The 23,237-nt window shown below is 47.1% G+C and overlaps 1 protein-coding gene across 13 annotated transcripts in view; it reads left to right on the top strand.

The window, feature by feature from the left end:
- Window positions 1-23,237, top strand: part of ncam1a (neural cell adhesion molecule 1a) — a 152,649-nt gene that overhangs the window by 94,438 nt on the left and 34,974 nt on the right. For 7 of the 13 annotated variants that reach the window (XM_062453887.1, XM_062453884.1, XM_062453883.1 and 4 more), the window contains exons 2-8: window positions 11,855-11,929; window positions 13,348-13,557; window positions 14,009-14,152; window positions 15,600-15,737; window positions 16,174-16,291; window positions 17,115-17,275; window positions 17,442-17,584. In XM_062453887.1, coding sequence (XP_062309871.1) covers window positions 11,855-11,929; window positions 13,348-13,557; window positions 14,009-14,152; window positions 15,600-15,737; window positions 16,174-16,291; window positions 17,115-17,275; window positions 17,442-17,584 — 989 coding nt within the window. Of the gene's footprint in view, window positions 1-11,854; window positions 11,930-13,347; window positions 13,558-14,008; window positions 14,153-15,599; window positions 15,738-16,173; window positions 16,292-17,114; window positions 17,276-17,441; window positions 17,585-22,395; window positions 22,426-23,237 lie in introns of all 13 variants that reach the window. The other 6 variants (XM_062453886.1, XM_062453882.1, XM_062453885.1 and 3 more) reach the window with 1 other exon arrangement.

The following is a 23,237-nucleotide window of genomic DNA, read 5'->3' as shown; positions in this document are numbered from 1 at the left end:
TGTGTTTTCTCCCAGGAAAATAGTCAAAGTAAGTAAGCGGCCTTGAAGAAATACTTTAGGGGACCACACAGTGCTACTGCTAAAGTAAGGCTTTGTTGAGCATAGAATACATTTTCAATGTTCAATACAGTTTCAGTTTCAATACACTTTCATCAAATAAAATGAAAAGCCATTTCTACAAGCAATGTCATAGAGGGCTTCATATTCGCCCATAGAACTGCACCTAATCCAACCTAAACCCTCCGATGTTTTATGCAAACCACCGTAAAAATACAGTCGCAGTGACAGTGAATACCTACCCCTGGGCGATCTGGATCGGACGTGAAAGCCGAGGCAATACTGTGAGCACATAGCGGCCTGGGTTCAGCTACATTGGGAGAGGGTAGGAGGGTCTACTTTCTTCATTAGTTAATTAGAGTGCAAGCCTGGCATCTTCACTCACACTAAAGCTATTGTATTGACTGAGCCTGTTCCCTGGAGAGAATGAGACAGAAACCGAATTGAGGAGGAGGAGACTGAAAGAGAGAATTGGGGAAACGGAAAGTGGATTTTCACACAAAGGCAGGCCAGTGTTACAGATAGGTTGACCCCCGGGGCAATATTGAACTCCCGTGACCTCTTCTGGGGGCTACTGACGTGCCTTCTGTGACTGGTATTGCAACATCCATTCTGTACACAGTATTAAGAGAAAACGAAAGGAGACAAGATTACTTTTCTATTCCAGAAAGCTCTCCACCCACAGTGTGGCTAGTTGGAGTGTGTGACGACCAGCCAATGAGCCTTACTAGCTGTATAAGTAGGTGCTTCATTACTCAGACAGTGATTAATCTCTGCTCTGAATCACCAAAGCAGAGTAAAGCTAAGAAACACCCAGTCTTTACTAAGCCGGTGCAGTGTCCTCACATCCCTGCTGACGTCTTCAACACATTTTTCGAAGAACCCTTTCAAATGGGACAGTGTGAGTCCAGAGTTGCTGGCGTCACTGGTGGTCCCCCTGTTCTGGTCTCCAACCTCACATCCCAGCCTCGACCCCAGCCTCACATCCCAACCTCACATCCCAGCCTCGACCCCAGCCTCACATCCCAACCTCACATCCCAGCCTTGACCCCAGCCTCTGTCCCTGGGGTTGGTGTCTTTGTCTTGGCGTCTCCTGGCCTCTTCCCAGAGCTCACACCCCACCATCTCCCCTGCTGCCTTTTTGGGTTTCCTGAAAAAGGCTTTGGCTCAGATTACTCACTGAATTTCTCCTCTTAAGGTTTCTTCCAATTTCCTCCTGGGAGTGTTTCCTTGTCTTTCTTGAGGGTTTAGGTGCAGTTGTGTGGGCGTATGTGAAGCCCTGTGTGACACTGCTTGTGAAAAGGGCTGTGGCGTTGCTAATGAAAAACGCTGCACAAATAAATTGTGATTTGATTTGATTCTTGGGTTTCTGGCTGTGCTAAATGCCCGTGTGGCCTCACAAGTCAAAACAAAGAGCAGAAACTGTTAATCTTATTTCAGTAGAGGATGTTAGAATGGCTTAAATATACAGTCTGTCTTTTACCCAAGGACGTTTCAAAGATGCCCTATGGAATAAGAACTATTCCCCAAAAAGTTGTGTTGTTTTGGTCACTCAGTTTGGTATGTCACATTCAGACAAGGAGGACAAGTAGATGTATGCAAAGTGTTGTTTTTCAGTCCTGATGGCGAGCTGAATTTCGACCTGCAAAATCCAGTGGAGAGGAGATTAGCATTAGTATTCAATGAGCCTTCGTCAGTGGAAACCTACAATAGCAGCCGGGCGTTTGATTAGACGAGCATCGACACACAGAGGAGTTTTGCGGGAGCTTAAGAAGACTTGTCATTTGAGAGCGGATTTCTTGATTAAAGGGGACTTAAGATGTTCTTTTCTTAAGAAAAAGAACTTACAAGGTGAGCTTTCTTGTTTACTCTGTAAAAACATATACAGTATGCTGTACAAGTCTGTTTTGTGGAATAAAGACTAACGCTGATTTTATGCGCTGTGTTTATTCGGTTAGAACGGCCGTAAACTTGAAAGCTGTGTGGAACGCCAGGGAAGTCAGTCCCTTGTTCCTATTTAGAAACAGATTTGCGAAGGAGAGGTCTAACAGAGCAGCCTCTCCCACCACTCAGGGGCTTCAGTAGCCCCCCGCGGGGTCCCAAAGCAGCCCCCCGCGGGGTCCCAAAACCCCCATGATCCAGGCTCCATCACCACCCAGCATCATAAATAAACAGGCAAATGTGTTTTGCTTCGCTCGATCGTGTCTCACAGGAGAGGAAGGAGCTGCCGTTTCTGAAACGCATTCCTGTCCGCTTAACGACTTTCTCCTCCTCTATACAATCTCCTCCTGAGTGGCCTTCGCTCCACATGCCGTCCATCCACCTACATGTGTGTTTTGTCCCAGTTCAGAAAGCTGTGGTCACAGGAGGGCTGGGGGGTTTGGGGAGAGGGTTGCAGTCGTTCCCTCAAACCTCTTTCCTCCCTCTCCTCGGTGCTCTGGGGGCACAGAATTGGACCCAGACTGTAAAGCTGTCAATACAGTAGGAATATAACGAAACCTAGAATTTAAAATGTTTATATTTCAGGCCTGACTTTGGTTGATCTGGTCGGTGAGTCTCCAAGGCATGCCAAACCCAGTATATATATATATATACTCACCCTGACCTTTGACCTCTATCTGACCTCAGAGGCGTCCTCCAGGAGCAGAATGGATGAGTTACAACCACCTCCAGACCTTCAAATGGACATGTGCAGTCCTCTCAACATGAACTCTCTGCACTTTCAATAATTCATAATAAAATTATCGACTGTGGAGTCGACAGGCGCAAAGTTATGTGGATGATAGCTTAGTAGATACCTTTATGCGTATTACAACTTGGGCACCTAAATGATTCTTTCTGCACGTGAGTGTTATCTGCTAATGAAAGCCGTGGTGAAGATGAAACGTTTTCAAATCTCATCCCCAGGCTCTTCTGGTTATTGTTTACAGATTGGGATTAAATCTTCAATGAGCACATTCAGAGTGTACAATGGAGTAGACGGGCGGAGAGAAAAGATTGTCTGTCTCTGTGCGGCAGAAACGATAAACTAATTTGCAGCTGATCCAAGCGAGTTGTCTTGTGAAGATCAAACATTTTCTCCAATGGGGACCGCTTTTCCCTTCTACAGAGATCCTCTGCATCAAAACCCTTCGAATTACATTTTAGATTAAAGCAGCAAACTGTGTATTATGGAGAACGCCAAATAGCGCAGGTTTCGCAAAAGTCCGAAGGGGAGGAGGGCAAATACACGTGATCTGGACAGGACTGAACCCCAGGGAAAGCCTCTATTTCTACGGCATATTTCCCCCAGTTTTTTCAGGTCTCCGCGGCCAAGCCAACAGTCTGAATGACTTTCAGTAGTACAGGGCTAATTAGCTCTAATTATAGCTCAGTGGTGGTCCCTGCCCTGTTGGAAACTCACCATTGAGACCCGATGTTACTGGGACCTCATACCAATACCCTCACCCTTCCCCCTCCACTTGAATAGTTTCCTGCAATTGTTAAGTTTGCCTTTTACCCTGTCATTCACAGCGCTCACTGGTAATGACAGTAAATCTGGTTACTGGAAGGGAAAGAAGCCTATTTTATTACCGCTTCTATGTCCACTGTAGACATTGGCTAACTAAAGAGAGCAAGAAAATGCTAGGAGTTAGCTAGTTAGTTTCTTCCTTGTCGGTTAGGAAGAAACGGTGGATTTGGTCTTGTTCTAAGGTAATAATTTGAACTATGTCGTACCGTGATAGCTGTGGGTTCTTTTAATGTATGTTCCCCCAATGTCTGTAGCCTATAGCCTACTCGTCCTCGATCTCCCAGTCTCACTCTCGCTAACTCGGAGCAATTAGCTTTCCAACTGCCTGGTCTAATGTGAGCGGAAAGATTCCATGCTGAGGGCCAACATACAGGCAGTTATGATCAATGCTAATATAACTTATGCTCGAGGTAATTCGGGAGGAGAAAATGCATTAATTACGCGCTTCTACTGTTCCGTTTAGAGAGAAGGGGAGAGAGAGAGATTCCGCATATGTTTCTATGAAACATGGGTCACCCGGAACATTGCTTTGAACGACGATACAGACGTTGTATACTCGATCATGAAAAATGCAATGCTCTGTGCTGTGAAGGTGGAGAAAAACAACAGCAATATGTGTTAATTGTTGCGTCAAAAGCTGTTGCGATTATGACCACAGAAGTAGTCCTCCAAACATATTACTTAGTTGTGTTTCTCAGCTCAACATGATTCAACATCTTTTTCTCAGACTGGTATTTCTGAGAAAACTGAGTTTCATTTTAAATTGTTGTTCTTTTTCAACCCAGGGAACCTTAACCCTTGTGTTATCTTCGGGTCATTCTGACCCATCAGTCATTGTGACCCACCGTCGTATTGCGACGAATTTACCGCATACAAAGACAAAGTGAAGCATTTTCTTTTAACAGCTAGGCTGTCTCAGACCCCCCACATTGCAAAGGTTAAAAGAAAATTATTTTAATTTGTTTTTGTATTGGGTAAAATTGGGTAAACACAACGATGGTTCGTTATGAACCTTTGGGTCATGTGACCCGAAGGCAGCACGAGGGTTAAATCATCCAAAATGGCGTCAGAGCTTGATGTTCAGTCAAACAGATTGAAACGTCAGGATGAATCAGTCTCCCCTCTTATTCTTCTTACAACACTGCTCAACTCTGCTACCCCCTCTGACCCCCTCTTCCCCCCTGGCCCCATCTCTCCATCACCCTCCATCCTCCCATGTCTTTCTCTGTCTCTTTACCTCCCTTTCTCTTTCCACCCCTCTCTTTCTCTCTCGAGTTCTCCTCGCAGGATAGATCAGCACGGTGCCCCTGGCATCAATAAGCCCCCCTCTCTCTCTCTTTATCTCTGTGCGGCTCCAGTGTGGTGGAAAGCCTTTCTTCATCGAGTTAGAAAGGCTCCTGTCCCTCAGAGAGAGAGGTGGTGAGAGAGAGGTGGAGAGCGAGAGGGAGAGAGAGGGAGAGAGAGGGAGAGAGAGGGGGTTTATCTGCAGCCTGCTGACGCATCGCTGGTGCCTTCCTGTTGTCTGGGCCCTTCTGAGAGCCCTGTCTCTCTGCTCCTCCTTCTGAGGCCCCTGTCTCTCTGCTCCTCCTTCTGAGGGCCCTGTCTCTCTGCTCCTCCTTCTGAGGGCCCTGTCTCCCTGCTCCTCCTTCTGAGGGCCCTGTCTCTCTGCTCCTCCTTCTGAGGGCCCTGTCTCTCTGCTCCTCCTTCTGAGGCCCCTGTCTCTCTGCTCCTCCTTCTGAGGGCCCTGTCTCTCTGCTCCTCTCTCCTACGAGGCTTCATCTCTGCCAGACGGCAGAAGCACATGCTGTGGGCCTACACATACACGCACTTGCGTGCACACACACACATACACACACGCGCACACACACACACAGGTGGATAAAGCCAGAGTGAGCCCCCTAGATCCAGTGTTTCTGTGCTGTGGGTGTCTGGGATTGTTAAGTGCCAGGAAGCAATAGATGGTTACGAGCCCAAGTAAGCAGAAGCTCTGAGATTGTTTTAATTTCCATGATGCCAATCGTAAAAGCACTGCTGCAATGAGTGTAGTGGGAGGCTATGGGGTACAGTTAATGTGATCAGATAAAAATGACAGTTTCAGTAAAATACAGCAATACTGTGGTCTTTCAGCCTCCCTGTTCTGCAAAGAAACATTAAGCTTTCCTTGCCACACTCCTCTTCATTCCAAGTTTTGTGACTTCCGCTCAAAAGGTCGTTCCCATTGACCGCTGTAAACAACCTGCCACCAAAGGAGCTATCCCCTCGGTGCATTCGTAACAATTAGTTTCGTTTGAAGAGACTCATTTTTCCAATTGTCTTTATTGGCAAATTCATTAAGGTGCATGAATGCGCTCTGGGTTTCTTGTGACTGCCTCTCGCCTCTGCATTGATCCCCTCCATTTCTCACGCTTTTAATTGTGTGAGGCCCCCTCTGACAGTGCCCCTTTTGACAGGGCACAGTGATTGCCACTGGTGCGTTCTCTCTCTCTTCAGGCTCGCTCTCTTTGATGCCATTAGTCAGGCTCGACGGGGCTCCAAAGTAGCCTGGATGGAGGGAAGTACGACTCCCAACTTCACCACCGAGTTACAAAGAAAATCTTTGAATCTTCTCCCAGCTCGAGAGATGAAAGGTGCGAGGGAGCCAAAACAGAATCCAAATAGAGGTGCATTGTGGGTAATGATAGCCCCTTTCGACCTCCCCAGAATGCAATTATCATCAAGAGAGGTGAGAGTGAGCCCGGGAGAGATGAGAAAACATAATGTGCATCAGTAGCCAAGCTCATCCCTCTTCTCTTCCATTCCTCTTCTAATAGAAAAGCAGACGTGTGGACCGGTGTGTTTATGATCTCAGTCGCCGAGGCTTCGCTGACTTCCAAGTCGCGCGTCGCCGAAGACTATTGATCTGTGACCGTTCAGCTAATCGCTGTGCTGATATTACTTTTCGAGCGTGTCCTTTTGGTCGCAGGACTTGTTTCTCCTCACCCACACTGAGGCGTGACCGCTAACAAGTCACCTCGGGGCGGAGGGGTTCTCTGTTAGCTGCGACTTTCTGTTCTTCTGTGAGACGAGCAGGAGTTTTAACATGACCCCAGACCCATATCACGAGGCCCATTATCGTCTGAAGTCTGTTTTTTCTCCACTTGTGTGTTTCCTAAAGACACGTTGTTGCTGCATGGTTGGCTTGTTCACATGCCTGGCTGGAGAGAAACAGAGAAGGAAGAACAGGAAGGAAGAACAGGAAGGAACAACAGGAATGTATCTGATGAGTCGGGCCGTGAAAGGGAGGAGGGGAGGAAGGGCTGGTAATGAGGGGCACCCCCCCCCCCTTCGCCCCGCCAGCCTTCCCCCTTCCCTTTCACCCTGTGTGCCCTCCTGCCCTGGCACACACGACTGTACGAACATCAAGCACACACACGTATAGATGTAGACACTCATGCCGACACACTAAACTGTCCCCTCACACTTTAAATGCACATTCATGTCACCATACGTTTATTTTCATTGATAGGAGAGTTTAGAAACTGTAATTTTATTCTCCAGCACATGGCAAATTAACTTGATATAAATTTAAATCAGGATTTGTGTGTGTGTTTCACATCACTTGATCAATAACCGTTTGGTATTCTTCTTCTAAGCGAGCTAAATTTGTAACATTGTTATGGCTACATGTGTGACTTGGTCTTTGTGTGGTTCACACTCTGTCCTGTCTGTGGAAAGCCCCGACTAGCAATGTGTGTTTGGTGGGATATGGCTGGCATATTAAGATCCTAACAGTTGGGCTGGCTGAAGTTGCATTGTAACAAAGCTGTGACCTCGCCAAGTTCCAAGCTCAAATTAGGCATGCATACCTCCGCAGCCAAGACCCCAACTCAGCCCCAGACCTGAGCACATTACACAACCGCACCCAAGGAGCCTTGTGTTCCACCTCGGCATGCTGGAGGTAAAAATAGGGCAATTAAGATGCCCCGGAGGTAGGACCGTCTACCCTAGTTCAGTTTGGCTGCTGTTCAGGAACAACCCGTCCTTGTTTCGTGGTGGATGCGAAGGTCATGGTTCTGTACGCATCCTCCGTTACCAACCTGGATCCTCTGGAAACGTCTGTTGCCCAACGAGCCAGTGATGGGGATTCCAGTCCTAGCCTCCAAACATTCACACCCCTGAACAGGAATATCAGTAACTGAATGATGATTAATCACTTCATAGCCCTGTGCTTGTGATGAGGGGTATGCGTTTACCACTGTTGGAAGTTTCTTCCATTCATTACTCATGCAGAACTAATGATGGGAGGAAATTTGCCCGGAATCCTCAGAAAAAAAAGACTGGATTCAGGAAATGGACTGTTGTGTAACAAAGAGGCCAAATCTGGACGGTTGTCATCGAAGCAGATGTTTTGCCAAGCGCTATCTGGACACAGGTGTACTGGTGAACCCTGCATGGACACTGGGTGGTGTTTAGACGTAATTGATTATGATGATCAATTCACTTAAGTGCAGGAACGGCCCATTTAGCAGTGAGCGGCTGAGGAAAGAACCCAAGTGAACGATTAAGTGTGAGAGGTTTAGCATAAATTACAACCTCACTGAGTCCCCCTGCAAGCTTACTCTGGAAGCCAGTGAGAACACACGCTGGAGTTAAAGACGGGGCTCATCATGACTCCAGGTGTATTACTATCGTACAGGCTTTAGGATCGAGCTAACGCACCTTATTCCTTCTTAAGTATATTTTTCTTTATGTACAATACGAGATGTGGAAGGCTGAGGTGGTACATTGAAAGTGGTTCTTGTTTTTTCAGATATAGCTCATTTAGTTTGCTGAGTGTCCAAGGTGTGGTTGTGTTTGTATGGACAGTTTGGTATGAGGAATAAAACTACAGAGGCAAGGCACTTGGCCATAGCCTTTGATCATTTAATCATGGCCTGTCTAGCATAGCATTCTGAATAATCACATTCACCTTTAAGCGGTGCCAGTGTCAATTCAATAGCTGCCACCTCGTTTTTTGTCGCCCGACTGACGGTGAACTATGAGGCTGCTGGGCGCAGCCAAACTTTTTCAAGAGAATTGTTGAAATATTGAGACAGGGAGGCTTTCTAAGCATTTGTAGAGCGTGTTGATTGGTTGAAAAGCTAGTTAGTCAGATGTTTCTGTGTTCGCTGTGTAACTCACCTCAGACAGTTATGGGAAGTAATTGTCATTCCATGTACAGGATACTGTTTTCTTAAAAATATTAACTGTTTGAAACAATGTCTTTTTAATGTGATTCATGGAGTGCTTTGGTAGAGTCCTGTATTTCAAACCGTACTGCAGCCATATATTTTCCTGGATATTATTTGCTGCAATATACTGTGCGAGTGGATATCAAGCGTGTTTTATTCAAAGCTGTTAGCCTTGGGACATCTCTCAGATTGCACTTTCCGCTCATAAATTAACCTCTATCCAATTTACCTATTTCATCAGTTTTAACGTTATAGCTTTTACTTAAATTGGTCAGGCAGGTTTAACAGTCTACCCCTCACCCCAACGGTCATATTAGCATTGAGGCTTCAGACGTTAACAGCTGCCCAGTAAACCTCCTCATGGGACCTGCTGCTCTGGCTAGCAGCTCTGTCTCCACATTAACCACACGCCCCTGGTTCTTCTAATTAGGATGTCATGCCTGTGCTCTACATTTTCTAATCCCGTCTTTCGGACATGCAGGTCTTGAATGGAGCTCTGTAAGGTAGTAAAAGAGTTAATCTCAGCAGGGAGAGAGGGGGTGGGAGGGGAGGGAGGGAGTGAAGGCTGGGGGGGAGAGAAGGCTGGGGTGGCAGGGATGGGGGTTTGGTGTGCTGGGAAGGTGGTCTGGGTCTGTGTGCTCGAACAGGCAGCTTGGTGGGGGTGAATACTGAAGTGTTCAGGATTTGTTTAGTGTTTTCGCTTGTTGATCTCCTCTCTCATTACGTTTCCTGCTGTGTGACTTTTGCTGTGTCAACAATACGATTTGGGGTTTAAGGCAAACATAAAACAAAAAACAAATATGAGAATGTAACGTAATATATTCATTTAGCCAACACTTTTTTCCAAGGCAACCTTCAGTACAAGGGGGTAATTTGAACCTGCTACGTCTTGATATGCAGTCAAGGGCTCTAACCACTGAGCTGCACCCTCCCCCGGAATTACATTTACTATAAAATAGCTTTTATAGACAGGCCCCCACTAGGCTTGAAGACTGTGCTTTTGTCTGTAAACTCCAAGTTATATGTCCGCTTGTTATGGGGGGGGGGCACTTAAGTCTGGGTTTGTGAGTTCCTGCTAAGCATGTGTTCCCCTTGGTAGGGTAGGGAATAGTAGATGTTGTCCTTGTATGTGTGTGATATGCCTCATACGAGAAAATCTCTTTAAAATGCTGTTTTCAGTGTCTCTCGGGCTGTGTTACCCTGTAACGAAGCCTAGATCGTTTCTGTGGTGGAGGCTGTGGTGGAGGCTGGGGTGGAGGCTGTGGTGGAGGCTGGGGTGGAGGCTGGGGCTGAGGCTGGGGTGGAGGACGGCATTTTTCTAGCAAAAATGTATTTGTGGGACTTTCACCGTGCATCAGCAAGGAGGGTTCAGCATGGACGTTAGGGAGGTCTTCCAAAGACCAATATCACTCTGTCCACGTCATCGCTTCAATCACTTGTTTTCCGAGTCAGACTTTTGAAGATCCTTTTTTTTATTATAAATTGGAATAAGGGAAAGCCTTAATATGAGTCATGTTAGAAGAGCAAGAAAGGATGATGCCTTTGAAGCCCAAACAACCCAAATTAATTGGGGAAGTAAGATCAGACATATGAACCATCTTAGTCTCTTCCAAGCTCATCAAACCTAAAACTGGAATGATTAGTAGGAATAACAATAACATTTCACTATTAGCAGCTAGACTTGTAAAAAGAGGCCTCATTTGACCTAACAGAAAATACATTTTTTGCCAACAGCATGTCAGGGTGTTTTTACAAAACTCCAACCTTGAGAATGTCCAGTAATTCATTATAAAGTCAGGGCAACGCTTAAGTGCATTTTGAAAAATGTCACAGAATGTGTCATGTATAATGCAAGAGCCTCGTCCAGAAACAAGGAAAGGTCCTTTTGCTTTCTATTAACATATCCCCAATGCTATATTCGTAGAATTTTTTAACAGTGTTGGGACAACCTGCCATGCTGTGCTTGGCTGTGAGAGAAGGAGAGAGGATCGTGTTGTTAATACTCTACCTGTCAGCTGTCAAGCCTTTGTTTTTTCTTTTAGTCTATGTTCCCAAACTGTGGGCCGTGGCTCACGAGTGGTCCGCTATGGCAATACAGGTGCACTGCCAACCCAATGACAACTAAAATTCAAACGCAAAGTGGAAAAGGTTGTTAATGGTTGCCTTAAAACAGTGCACTATAGAGTGGACAAGGAGCGGCTTCAGACAGCCTCTGTCTTTCATGCCGGTGTGAGTCGATACTGAACGCGTATTATGTGCGGTTCAGAGAAGCTAGTCTAATATGCTTTGATTCATGGCATTATATTTCCTGAATTCAATGGCCAGGGGCCAAAAAAGAAGATTGAGACTCTCTGTCACATCTTGGTTAGATAGCATTCAGTGATGAGTGAAAATGGAAGCTTCAGTTGCCGATATGAAACACCATCGATTCACCTAGGATCGCCTCGTAATTGCGTATCGAAGTAAGTTTGATAGAACCCTATAATTTCTCTCCACTCTTTGGATGATAGTGTCGAGGCCTTAATTGTCATATTTAGTCGGAGATTGCGCCATGTCTGACATGGAAGCATTTCAATAAATGAGAAATGGTGGTACTTGTGGTTGCTATGGTGACATCAGCCACCTTAGCAATCATGGTAAACTTGGGTCTTGCTGCCTAATGCAGGTTCCTGAGCCAGGTATAAGCTCATTGACACATCATTATGTATGAGACCAAACGTACTAATTTCTACTGATTGGTGTGAGCCTGCAATATGGCTGTATTACTGTACCAAGTGAAAAGAAATGTGTTCTGTGTAATGTTTTAATGTAATATTTGACATCAATGCATGTCTTTTCTGCATTTTTAGCAGAACCTTTCGTAAACTCACATTAACAAAGGGAAAATGTTCCTTGACATATCCTGGTTTTACAGACAACCTGCTGTCTCCATGTGCTCAGACAAAGCAGTCCATATGTAGTCCTCATCTCTACGTCCATTCCCATTGAAGCCAGCTGCTCCTGATCCTTAACCTTGGTCGTGTCTCCTCCCCCTCTCCTCCCCCTCTCCTCCCCCTCTCCTCCCCCTCTCCCGCAGCCTCCCTCCAGGTGGAGATTGTCCCGACCCAGGGGGAGATCAGCGTGGGAGAGTCCAAGTTCTTCCTCTGTGAAGGTGGGTGTGCCACGTCCACAACACCCTTCTCGTCACGCCACTCTGGACCCCGTGCAGGACTGTGTAGACAGCTTGATGACGAGAGAACTGAACAACATGACTGGGAGGGGGAGATAGATGGGGGAGGGGGGGAGAGAGATGGGGAGGGGGGGGAGAGAGATGGGGAGGGGGGGAGAGAGATGGGGAGGGGAGAGAGATGGGGAGGGGGGGAGAGAGATATGGGGGAGGGGGGGAGAGAGATGGGGAGGGGGGGGAGAGAGATGGGGAGGGGGGGGAGAGAGATGGGGAGGAGAGAGAGAGATGGGGAGGGGGGGGGAGAGATATGGGGGAGGGGGAGAGAGAGATGGGGAGGGGGGGGGAGAGAGATGGGGAGGGGGGGGAGAGAGATGGGGAGGGGGGGGGAGAGAGATGGGGAGGGGGGGGAGAGAGATGGGGAGGGGGGGGAGAGAGATGGGGAGGGGGGGGAGAGAGATGGGGAGGGGGGGGGAGAGATGGGGAGGGGGGGGGAGAGAGATGGGGAGGGGGGGGGGAGAGATGGGGAGGGGGGGGGAGAGAGATGGGGGGGGGAGAGAGATGGGGAGGGGGGGGGAGAGATGGGGAGGGGGGGGGGAGAGATGGGAGAGAGGGAGTGGGAGGTGGGAGGGAGAGAATGCAACGTGGATTTACTCCACATCTTGTGAGTAACAGATTACATTAAGATCAACAGAAAAGGGGGATCTTAGCAGCTCCCAATGGGAGGGTTGAGAGGCTCAGGGCTTGTTTATAGAGAGGGCCTGGCTCTCAGGCAGCTAAGTTAACAGGAGGACCCCCCATCATGGATGTTAGCAGGACTCAAGCAGACAACTGCTTCCCACTACTGGCCTCTTGGCACACTGCTGGAGAAAGCATAATGAAAAAGACAATAAAAAATAAAAGTCTGATATCTCATCCTGAAAAAGAGATCAAATTATTATATATATTTGTATTCCTCTCAATGTTGTCTTTAGGTGCCTTCAACTTTTCTCCCTGTGTTGTTGACGTCTGAGATTTACCTTGAGCCATAGCTCTTTATTCTATTATGAATGAAGGAAGACATCGTCAGTCGAGGGAAAGATGGATTTTATCTCTTTCATAAAACAGTCCATCCAAGCGAATTGTTAGAAAACAATGCATGATTGTATTGTATTTTTGCAGGAATATTTTCTTTGTTTAGGCATTACCTAGACATTGGTCCATGGAGGAATACCGGTCACATATAAATCAATTAGGCAGAATGATAATTTCATTCATTCTGGTTATGCTATTTGTATTTATATTGGAATGTAGTGATTGCATCACTTTTCAGCAGCATTTCCTCAGATTTGTAGATCATTCACATAAACATCTATAGACCAGCAAACAGATTTTCTTTCCTAAATCTCCGCCCGCCTGTCTCACAGTTGTTGGAGTGGCAAAGGACATTGATTGGTACGCCCCCAGCGGAGAAAAGATCCTCCCCAACAGACAGGACATCTTCGTGAGCCGCGGTGACGAGTCCACCTCCACGCTCACCATCTACAGTGCCGATGTGGACAGCGCCGGCATCTACAAGTGTGTCGCCACCGATGGGGATAAGGAAGCTGAAGCCACCGTCCACGTGAAAATCTTCCGTAAGTCGACGGGGTTTTAGCCCAGTGACTTTTCTTGGAGACTTGGTTCTTGTTTTTGTTTGACACAACACTGATTGGGTCAGGGGAGATGATTTGCTCGGGTAAACGATCTGTGAAATGTTTATTTTTTTTATTTTTGCACTGGTTCACCCTTATTTCCGCCCCAATTATTGTGGATAAACAAATGGCGTTCTTATAACCTTGCTGTGGACTTAGTGCTCATTTGTTGTTTTTTCCTCGTAATGTGCATTTTGCTACTGCGTGACGTACGTTTACCTCAATTATTCTGAATTAACCTATGAATAATAAGCGATAAGCATGACTCATATTTGGTTTTCAGTTCTGCAGACATAAGGCCAGGAGAACTGCCTTGACTTGGCCAGACTTTCCATTAAGATTATCGGTTACTAATCCTGACAGTCTAAACACACACTGTGCTTGTCCCCTACAGAGAAGATTACCTTCAAGAACTCCCCGTCCCCGCAAGAGTTCAACGAGGGAAACGATGCCAACATCGTCTGTGACGTGGTCAGCTCTCCTCCCCCCACCATCATCTGGAAACACAAAGGATCCAAGATCCAGGTCGCCAAAGATGGTGAGACGGTTAACAAGTCGCCGTGCCAACATGTGGGTTGTTCTGTTCCCCCCGAGCCTGTCTGCCCCTCCCCTCTCTGGCAGCACAGCTTTCATCTTTTCTGCTGTTTTTTTGTTGTTTTTGTTTTGTTTTGACACCCCCACCCTCTCACAGAGTCCTCCGTCTCCACGTACACTGCACAGCCGTGGATTTTGAGTTATTTACGAGTTGTTTCTGAGATAATTGATGGAGGGGGTGCCCAGGAAACGAGGTAATCTCTGATCAAAAGGAAGTGATGTCAGCAGATAGAGGGTGTATGAAGGCTTCTGGGATATTTCACAAAGGAAGGGATGTGGATCTGGTCTTCAGTCCCTTGCTTTTTCCTTTGAGCTGGACTATTTTAACCTTAAAAGACCCCTCCCTTCGTGACCGCTGCAAGGCAGGCAAGAGACCGCAGCGGTCTGCGTTCTCTTGGATGCAGAACGGGGACGTGTTTTGCTCTGGAGAAACCACTAATTGTAGATGAGATTGAAACACCAAACTGCTTATGTAAATACCATTTTCCACATTGCTACAGTTAACCTTTTCATATCAAAGCTGCACATGCTTATAGACAAAATTACAACTATACTTTTTCATGCCAATGCCTGTTTCACACTTAGGGAGAGCTATCTATAAAGCTTGGTTAATGAATTCAGAATAATTTGCCCCCTCAAATACACATTCCATGGAACCAGATTTCCATCTGGCATAACTTCAAACGAGAAGTCGAGTTAATACTGTGCGCTTGCCATACAATATTTTTACACTGGTTGCCAGATGTTTAAACTGAAGCGAGCTCTCAGACTATATACACAAGACTTCAAATTGTGACACATTGTTGCTCCTAAAGCAGCTGGGAGCTTCTAGCACAGAACTGTTGACATAATAACACTAGGTGACCTCTGAACTACAATCTCCACAGTATTATATAGTACTGTGTACTACCAGAAAGGTATTGGATATGTTTACAATACACACAGTACAAAAACAACGATACTCGCAGTATATACTACAGATTTAATGTTGAAGGGCATCACACCTAATTTCACAGTGCACACATTGGCACAAAATAAACCATTTAAAAGGAACTTTATTTCCTTAAATTAGTTCTCTGCTTGTCATGGTGGCTGGGTTCTGACACATGGTTCCACTTTGGAAAATGTTATCTTACCCTCTTCTTTGTTCCACTGAGAAGAAATAACTCATGTTCTATTTTTATATTTTATAAAAAATACATCGCTGGTAGGCCAAGAACAGTTTTTCCCTGAAACTCAACCATACTAATTTAAATATAGTTTGTGGATGCATTTACAGTATATATGTACGTGGATGCATATATGTGTGTGTATGTCAGCTGTATCGTTATATTGCAGTATATGTATATATATATATCGTATATATTTCTGAACACCCGTCATGTTTCCAGTTCGGTTCAAGATCCTGGCCAACAACCACCTCCAGATCCGGGGGATCAAGAAGACTGATGAGGGGGTGTACACCTGCGAGGCTCGCGTCATGGCCCGCGGGGAGATTGACTTCCGGGTCATCAAGGTCATCGTGAACGGTAAGGACAGTGTCCATTGCTCGCCCACACAGGCGTTCCTCCTCAGGGAGAGAGCAGTCCCGCAGTGAGACAGGGGGTGGAGGTGTGTTTTCAGATGAGGGTGGGACAGCTACAAGGGATGTGTTTTACTCAAATCGGTGACCTATCGAAAACTGACAAGGGGTTGCTGTTCAGCAAATGTTCTAACCCTAACATTTGCTGAACAGCAACCCCTGGTCACAGTTTTCGATAGGTCACCAATTTCGGTACAACAGAGGATGCGGCCTTTGTCAATGTAATTTTCTGAATTAAGTGAGGGGGACAGATTTACCCTTTTCAAAAAGAGGTCTAATGAAACCTAAGATAGAGACTTCAGGGGGCAACATCACCTTAGGCAGGATCATGTTACCTTAGGCCTAGTAGTAGTTGTGTGACCGTAGCGCTGTGTGTGTTCCAGTGCTGCCCACCATCAGGACCAGGCAGTCGGAGGTAAACGCCACGGCAGACAGCGGCCAGTTGGTGATGCTGGCCTGCGACGCCGACGGTTTCCCTGAACCCAGCGTCACCTGGGCACGGTACGAGTCTCTGTCCTGTCTCTCAGAAACCCCCCGCAGGTGCTGCCGTGTTCGTCAGGTCACACTGAAGCAGCTCCACCACCTCAGCTGCTGATGACGTCCTGTCATCAGAAGCCTCAGAGACTTCCAAGGCTGGCTCTGATTGTCTTTGGCTGTTGCTCGTAGCGGGCCTCTGGCACAGGACCTCCCTCCCTTTCTCAGTTTGTCTCTGAATACAAATGAACGAGAGGAAATGTGGGACGGGGATGAACATGGTGTCAGACCGTCGCCGGGGGAGAGAGGGAGAGCGGGAGGGAGAGAGGTAGGACAGGGAGGACAGGGGAGGGAGGAGATTGGGGTGGGAGGCAGAGCACTCTCAACATTTGTTATGTATCTCCCCGAGTGGCTGACAGGGCTGTCGTTTGGTTTCTATCTGACATCTCCTGGGGATCGCTGCTTCTACGAGAATACCGATGAGGTTTCGGGGTCTGGCGCAGAGCAGCTCTGCAGTTTGGGAGCTACAGAGGGCCTCAGACATGCAGCAGAGCAGAGGGACTCAAACGCTCAGGAGATTCAGATGCACATCTTGGCTTGACACCACACAGAACTCTGGCTAGAAAGCCAATGACACAGCCCCAGTTGTTATGATAAATCCGAATCGAAGGTGTCTGTTTACATTCCGTCTGATAGCTGGACGTGTTCTCTTCAGGGAGGACGGCTGATATTGTATTCTTGCCCTCCGGCTCTCGTTCTCCTTTGAATTGAAGCTCGCTGTCAGGGTCCTCTTGTATGGACCTTGATATGAAGCTCATGTGTGTTGTCCGCTCCTCTCTCCCTCCCCTAGGAACCGTGTGGTCCTGGTGTCAGATGAGAAGTTCAGCTTGAACGAGGACGGCTCGGAGCTGACGATCTTGGATGTCAACAAACTGGACGAGGGAGATTACACGTGCATCGCCCGGAACAAGGCCGGGGAGAAGGAGGGAGAGGTCAGCCTGAATGTGTTTGGTAAGATGCCTGGAAACCTAGAAAACACCTCCACTGCCATTTTAGGACATTTGAAGACGTCTTTGTGTCTAAACAGTTTATTTTTTTCATTGACTTTTGATTGCAAATAGCCAAGCGCACAAAACAAAGCAGACATTCACCCAGCTGTACTGTGGCTTGTTCCCAGTGCCGCCCAAGATTACCTACTTCAACAACCAGTCTGCGTCGGAGCTGGACGAGCAGATCACGCTGACCTGCGAGGTGTCAGGTGACCCCATCCCCACTGTGTCCTGGAGCTCACGCAACCGCGTGCTGAAGGAGGGCGAGCAGGTACTGTCCTCCACACCTGGGGGGGTGGAGCCAAGCTGGGTACTGTCCTCCACACACCTGGGGGGTGGAGCCAAGCTGGGTACTGTCCTCCACACACCTGGGGGGTGGAGCCAAGCTGGGTACTGTCCTCCACACCTGGGGGGTGGAGCCAAGCTGGGTACTGTCCTCCACACCTGGGGGGTGGAGCCAAGCTGGCTACTGTCCTCCACACCTGGGGGGTGGAGCCAAGCTGGGTACTGTCCTCCACACCTGGGGGGTGGAGCCAAGCTGGGTACTGTCCTCCACACCTGGGGGGTGGAGCCAAGCTGGGTACTGTCCTCCATACCTGGGGGGTGGAGCCAAGCTGGGTACTGTCCTCCACACCTGGGGGGGTGGAGCCAAGCTGGGTACTGTCCTCCACACCTGGGGGGTGGAGCCAAGCTGGGTACTGTCCTCCACACCTGGGGGGTGGAGCCAAGCTGGGTACTGTCCTCCACACCTGGGGGGGTGGAGCCAAGCTGGGTACTGTCCTCCATACCTGGGGGGTGGAGCCAAGCTGGGTACTGTCCTCCACACCTGGGGGGTGGAGCCAAGCTGGGTACTGTCCTCCACACCTGGGGGGTGGAGCCAAGCTGGGTACTGTCCTCCACACCTGGGGGGGTGGAGCCAAGCTGGCTACTGTCCTCCACACCTGGGGGGTGGAGCCAAGCTGGGTACTGTCCTCCACACCTGGGGGGTGGAGCCAAGCTGGGTACTGTCCTCCACACCTGGGGGGTGGAGCCAAGCTGGGTACTGTCCTCCACACCTGGGGGGTGGAGCCAAGCTGGGTACTGTCCTCCGATTATGATAATGGTATGAATCAATTAACAAGATGTCTGTTCTCGTGTGGGTAAAGGCACTGACTTTCATCGTATATCTGGTCACCTTCTCAGTCACCTCTGACCCTTGAAGCAGTGATGGGGCTTCATCTCTTGGGTTCTGCACGACACCCAGTGAACCAGTGCTGACATGCAGCCTACAGTAGTGTGTGTTCTGGGTGTAGAATAGGCTTCACGTTGGAAAGGTCAAACAATGGAGGTTAATTCATCAGGATGTGCCTCGGCCATTGTTCTGTGTTTGACTCTGTAAAACAGTGAAAGGAAGAGGAGCCTCTGCCCGGTCTCTTCTCCCTGCGTGGGATTATTCACGGTGACTCGTCCACACCTTCACCAGTGTCACCTCGCTCGCCTGCACGCTCGGTACACATTTACATTTAGCAGACGCTCTTATCCAGAGCGACTTACAGTAAGTACAGGGACATTCTCCACGAGGCAAGTAGGGTGAAGTGCCTTGCCCAAGGACACAACGTCATCGACACGGCCGGGAATCGAACCAACAACCTTCTGATTAATAGCCCGACTCCCTAACCGCTCAGCCATCTGCTGTTATTGGGGAACGATAACAATAGGGAGAGGAACAGGGAGGGAGGGAGAGGGATAGAGACAGAAAGAGAGAGATGGTGAGAGACACAAACAGAGAGATGGTGAGAGACAGAGAGAGAGAGAGAGAGAGAGAGAGAGAGAGAGAGAGAGAGAGAGAGAGAGAGAGAGAGAGAGAGAGAGAGAGAGAGAGAGAGAGAGAGAGAGAGAGAGAGAGAGAGAGAGAGAGAGAGGGAGAGAGGGAGGGAGGGAGGGAGGCAGGGAGAGGGAGAGGGAGAGGGAGAGGGAGAGGGAGAGGGAGAGGGAGAGGGAGAGGGAGAGGGAGAGGGAGAGCTTGGTGCTGCAGTGACGTCAGACGACAGCATTTGCATTGCACCTCTAAGGGGAGATGCAATCACTCCTTACCTTCTCAGCAGGCTCGTGCATCAACATCGGCTTTTCTGAAACGATCTACTCACTCATGAATACCTGAGGTACTTCCACCAGGCGATCAAAGCTTTAAGCTTTTCTAGCTCGGCAGATCTGTATGAATGCCCCTCCCTTCTCTCTTCCCCTCCCTCCCTCCCTCTCTCTCCAGGTTATCGTATAATACAAGATGTCAAATGTAAAAGGTGCAATTACTGTACAGGCTTTTCAGTCAGATAAAGAAGGCAATTTCAGATGTATTGTTGGAGGGTTATTGCTATCCACTAGCTGTGGTATTGTCACACTACAAAACCACCCCGACGGTGGCATGCACCATGTCAGAAACATCTGGTGGATAAGCCGATCTGGGAGGGTAATTGCCTGCTCTGGTGTGAGTGTGGCGAACTGTATTTTATTTCTTGGTAATTACCTTTCCAATTGGAACAGGGAAGTCGATGAGCATGTATTGTTGAAAATGAATAATAATGTTTAAAAGGCACTCCACTTGTGTGTATTCAAGTTTGTTTTCTTAGCATGGAAACATGTATTATTATGCAAATTGTGAATACATACGTTGGGCCTTTTCATATTTCTTAGAGTTACAAAACACCACATTTGTAGTATTTGTGACTGTAAAACAAGGAATTGCATTTCCTTACATAGGAAAGTGCATCACTTGGCATTGAAAAGAGAATATTTGATTTAGTCTCAAATTCACACAAACCAGATGACTTAAGTGTTAGTCTTTTTATGTGAACATTCCAAATTCCAGCAGCAATATCTTTTTTCATTTGAGCGACCGTGAGTACTGGACACTTTCTCTGGGGAACCAGAGCCCTGAATATACCTTAACACATTTAGTCACCCTCCAGAGGGAGAGCTGTACATCTGGGTCGCTGGCCTACTTTAGTTTAAATGCACAATCCAGCAGAAAGTAGACAAACTCAAAAACCGTGTCATCAAGGGCCTGCGAACAACTGGAATATCTGCCCTTTCTGGGATCAGGAGAGAGGGGGGGGGCCAGGTGTGATCAGGAGAGAGGGGGGGGGGCAGGTGTGATCAGGAGAGAGGGGGGGGGCAGGTGTGATCAGGAGAGGGGGGGGTGAGGTGTGATCAGGAGAGAGGGGGGGGGCAGGTGTGATCAGGAGAGGGGGGGGGGGCAGGTGGGATCAGGAGAGAGGGGGGGGGGCAGGTGTGATCAGGAGAGGGGGGGGGGGGGCAGGTGGGATGGAACACAATTTCCAGAGCTTAGGGATTGTTCCCTATTGTTGAAAATGGCCAGGTGACATGGACTGATACTGGGTGTGGTTTTGGATGTCTGTGTGCTTGTCTCCATGGGATCAGGGTACAAAGGAAAGGAAGGTGTTGTGATTTAAGAGGTCAGGTGGGCTGCCTGTCGAAAACCTACAACGTCAGTCTAAAACTCGTAAAACTATCTCCTTAAACATTTGATTGTTGAGCTAAAATTGGGGATATGAAGACTCACTGATGCCATCTTCTGTTCTGTCGCTTCTGTTCTCTGTCATCTTGCTGATCTTTTTGGTGTCAAAGGCAGTTGAATTCAACGCGTGGTGCGCTTCAGGTCCTGTTGTTCTTCTGATCAAAGCTATCACGGATTCTGATCGTTTTTTGTCATCCTCGTCATCTATTGTTGAAGTAGTTTCTTCATCTCACTTGTCTTACATTCAGGCCCCTGAGTTATCAGAGTTGTGGATCTGATCTATTAGTCCGTACGCACTCACATGCCAATTAATCATAACACGCAATGACAGAAGTCATTTTTTGACCCAAGAATGAAACTCTTGATTCCCATTGTTGCTGAGCCTTTGGATGCCATTGTCCTGCCCAGAATACGATGGATTTCAGTGTTGCACAAAAACCACCTGACAAAAAAAAGGGTTTTGATTATGACTCGATTGTAGGTTCTGTTGAGCTATGAGAAATCACTTAAGAAAAGTTCTAATAGATTTTTTTATCATGCAGAACTGCAACCATAGCTGGTACGAACTGGCTCAACACTTAATTAAGATGGAATATGTACTGATAATCAAATGACTAACCTAACAACTCTCTCTCTCTCTGTATACGGCTTCATATTTTATAAATTAATGGTTAATAATTGAGAAGGTCCTATGAAGCTGTGGAAGGTGATAGTTTAGCTCTTGACAGCCTGTCAGACTGCTCGCCCTATGGTGGAAACTACCCTTAACCTCAGCAGAAGACCCAGAAGAGATGATCTGACAGTTCATCTTTATTCATTTCCGATGGCGATTTGCCTGCATAATACAAGCATATAACATAAAACAGTCAATCACATACAACAGAAACAAATACATAAAACACATCTAAAGTTCATCAATTTCTTCCTATTAAACATTTTCCTAAAATCTGAGGGGATAAATTAAGATCTAAATTGGTTTGTTTTATTAATAGGAGTACTGAAACGAATACCAGAGACTTTTCTTAGCATAACAAGTCATCCCAATGTTCACAACAATCCTGACATGTCCACAGACATCTCACCGTTCAAAACTAGGTGAAGACGAGCACAAAATCTGAAAATACCAGTGAGTTCTAACTGCTGGCATTGACTCTGGTACATTCTGTCCTTGGAAGACATTCTATAGCTCAAGGGTGGTCTACAATGTTAAGTGTGAAATATGAAATCGATAATTCCACTTCAAGTTCGAAATAATCATTCATCGTTTTCAGAGACAAGGTTTCCCAGAAAGATGTTTGTTTCCCAGAATCAAGCAGTAGAACATGGCATTTTGTGTTGACATTTTAACCGTCTCTTCTCTTTTTAAACACCCCATGCATGTTTTGTTTAGATGTTTACAAGTGTCTCCATCAGTCTGGTGTGCTCCAGCTAAACTCCGAAACAGGAACAGCCCAGTCTAACCTGTGTGAATGAGCGTCCAGGTCCAGCGTGATTTCCACCTCCCTCCTTGTGTTAAGATTTTTTTTCCCCATTTTTGTGCTTTTGTTTTCTGTGTTCATCCCCTCTAGGCTTCTTGGACTCGTCCAGACACGTACGAGGTATGGCTGCTGAACAGCATAGCCAGGCGCCTAGCTGCAGAACTTAGCACATAACCCAGTCACATGTTAGACGAACCTGGTCCACCGCAAAACAACCGTGTTGGCTCTGCTCTCTTCCAGACAAATTTGATCAGATTCTCGCCACAGATATGATTTATATGATTTAGTGATTTACTGCCAAGCAGTACCCGAGAATGTGAAGTGAGTAGTTTTTCATAGAAGGATCACTCACTTATTTGTCAAAGTTGCTCTTGTTTATTGAACTTTATTGATCTTTTCCAGAACTTGAGGAGAGCAGGAGATCAGTTTAATCTTTCACCCACGTTTTGCAGAATTCCGGTTTCCCCTTTGTGGTGTGACTGTCTGATTTGCTGATGCCTCAGAGCAGCTCTGAGTGACTTCAGAGTAAAGACACAGAACCAGAGCCAACATGTTCTGCCCTGGACCAAGACACCACAATGTAGTTATGCCTAACACTAACCAACACCTACACCATGTTGGAACCCTTCAGTTAGAACTTCACTTCCTGTAGTACATTACACACTGGAGAAAGTGCTGGAGAGAAAATTCTACCAAGATACCAGATCTCTTTTCATGTGCGACTCCATTCCAGTTTAATAGTTACACTTCTAATCCATGTCACAAACAATACAATTGAGAAAGCTGCTATATTTTAAATAAGGCCACAATGAAGGAAATCACAAAACCTTATTACATGTTGATAATCAAACATAGTGGTAATCCTGAGTGTTTGTAGGTAACTAGTGATAGTGGACTCTCCCTAGTCTTGCACTGTAAGACCCTGCTGGCTA

This window comes from Osmerus eperlanus, chromosome 27 (genome assembly GCF_963692335.1).
Source record: "Osmerus eperlanus chromosome 27, fOsmEpe2.1, whole genome shotgun sequence".
NCBI lineage: Eukaryota > Metazoa > Chordata > Actinopteri > Osmeriformes > Osmeridae > Osmerus > Osmerus eperlanus.
This window is presented reverse-complemented; position numbering and strand designations above follow the sequence as displayed.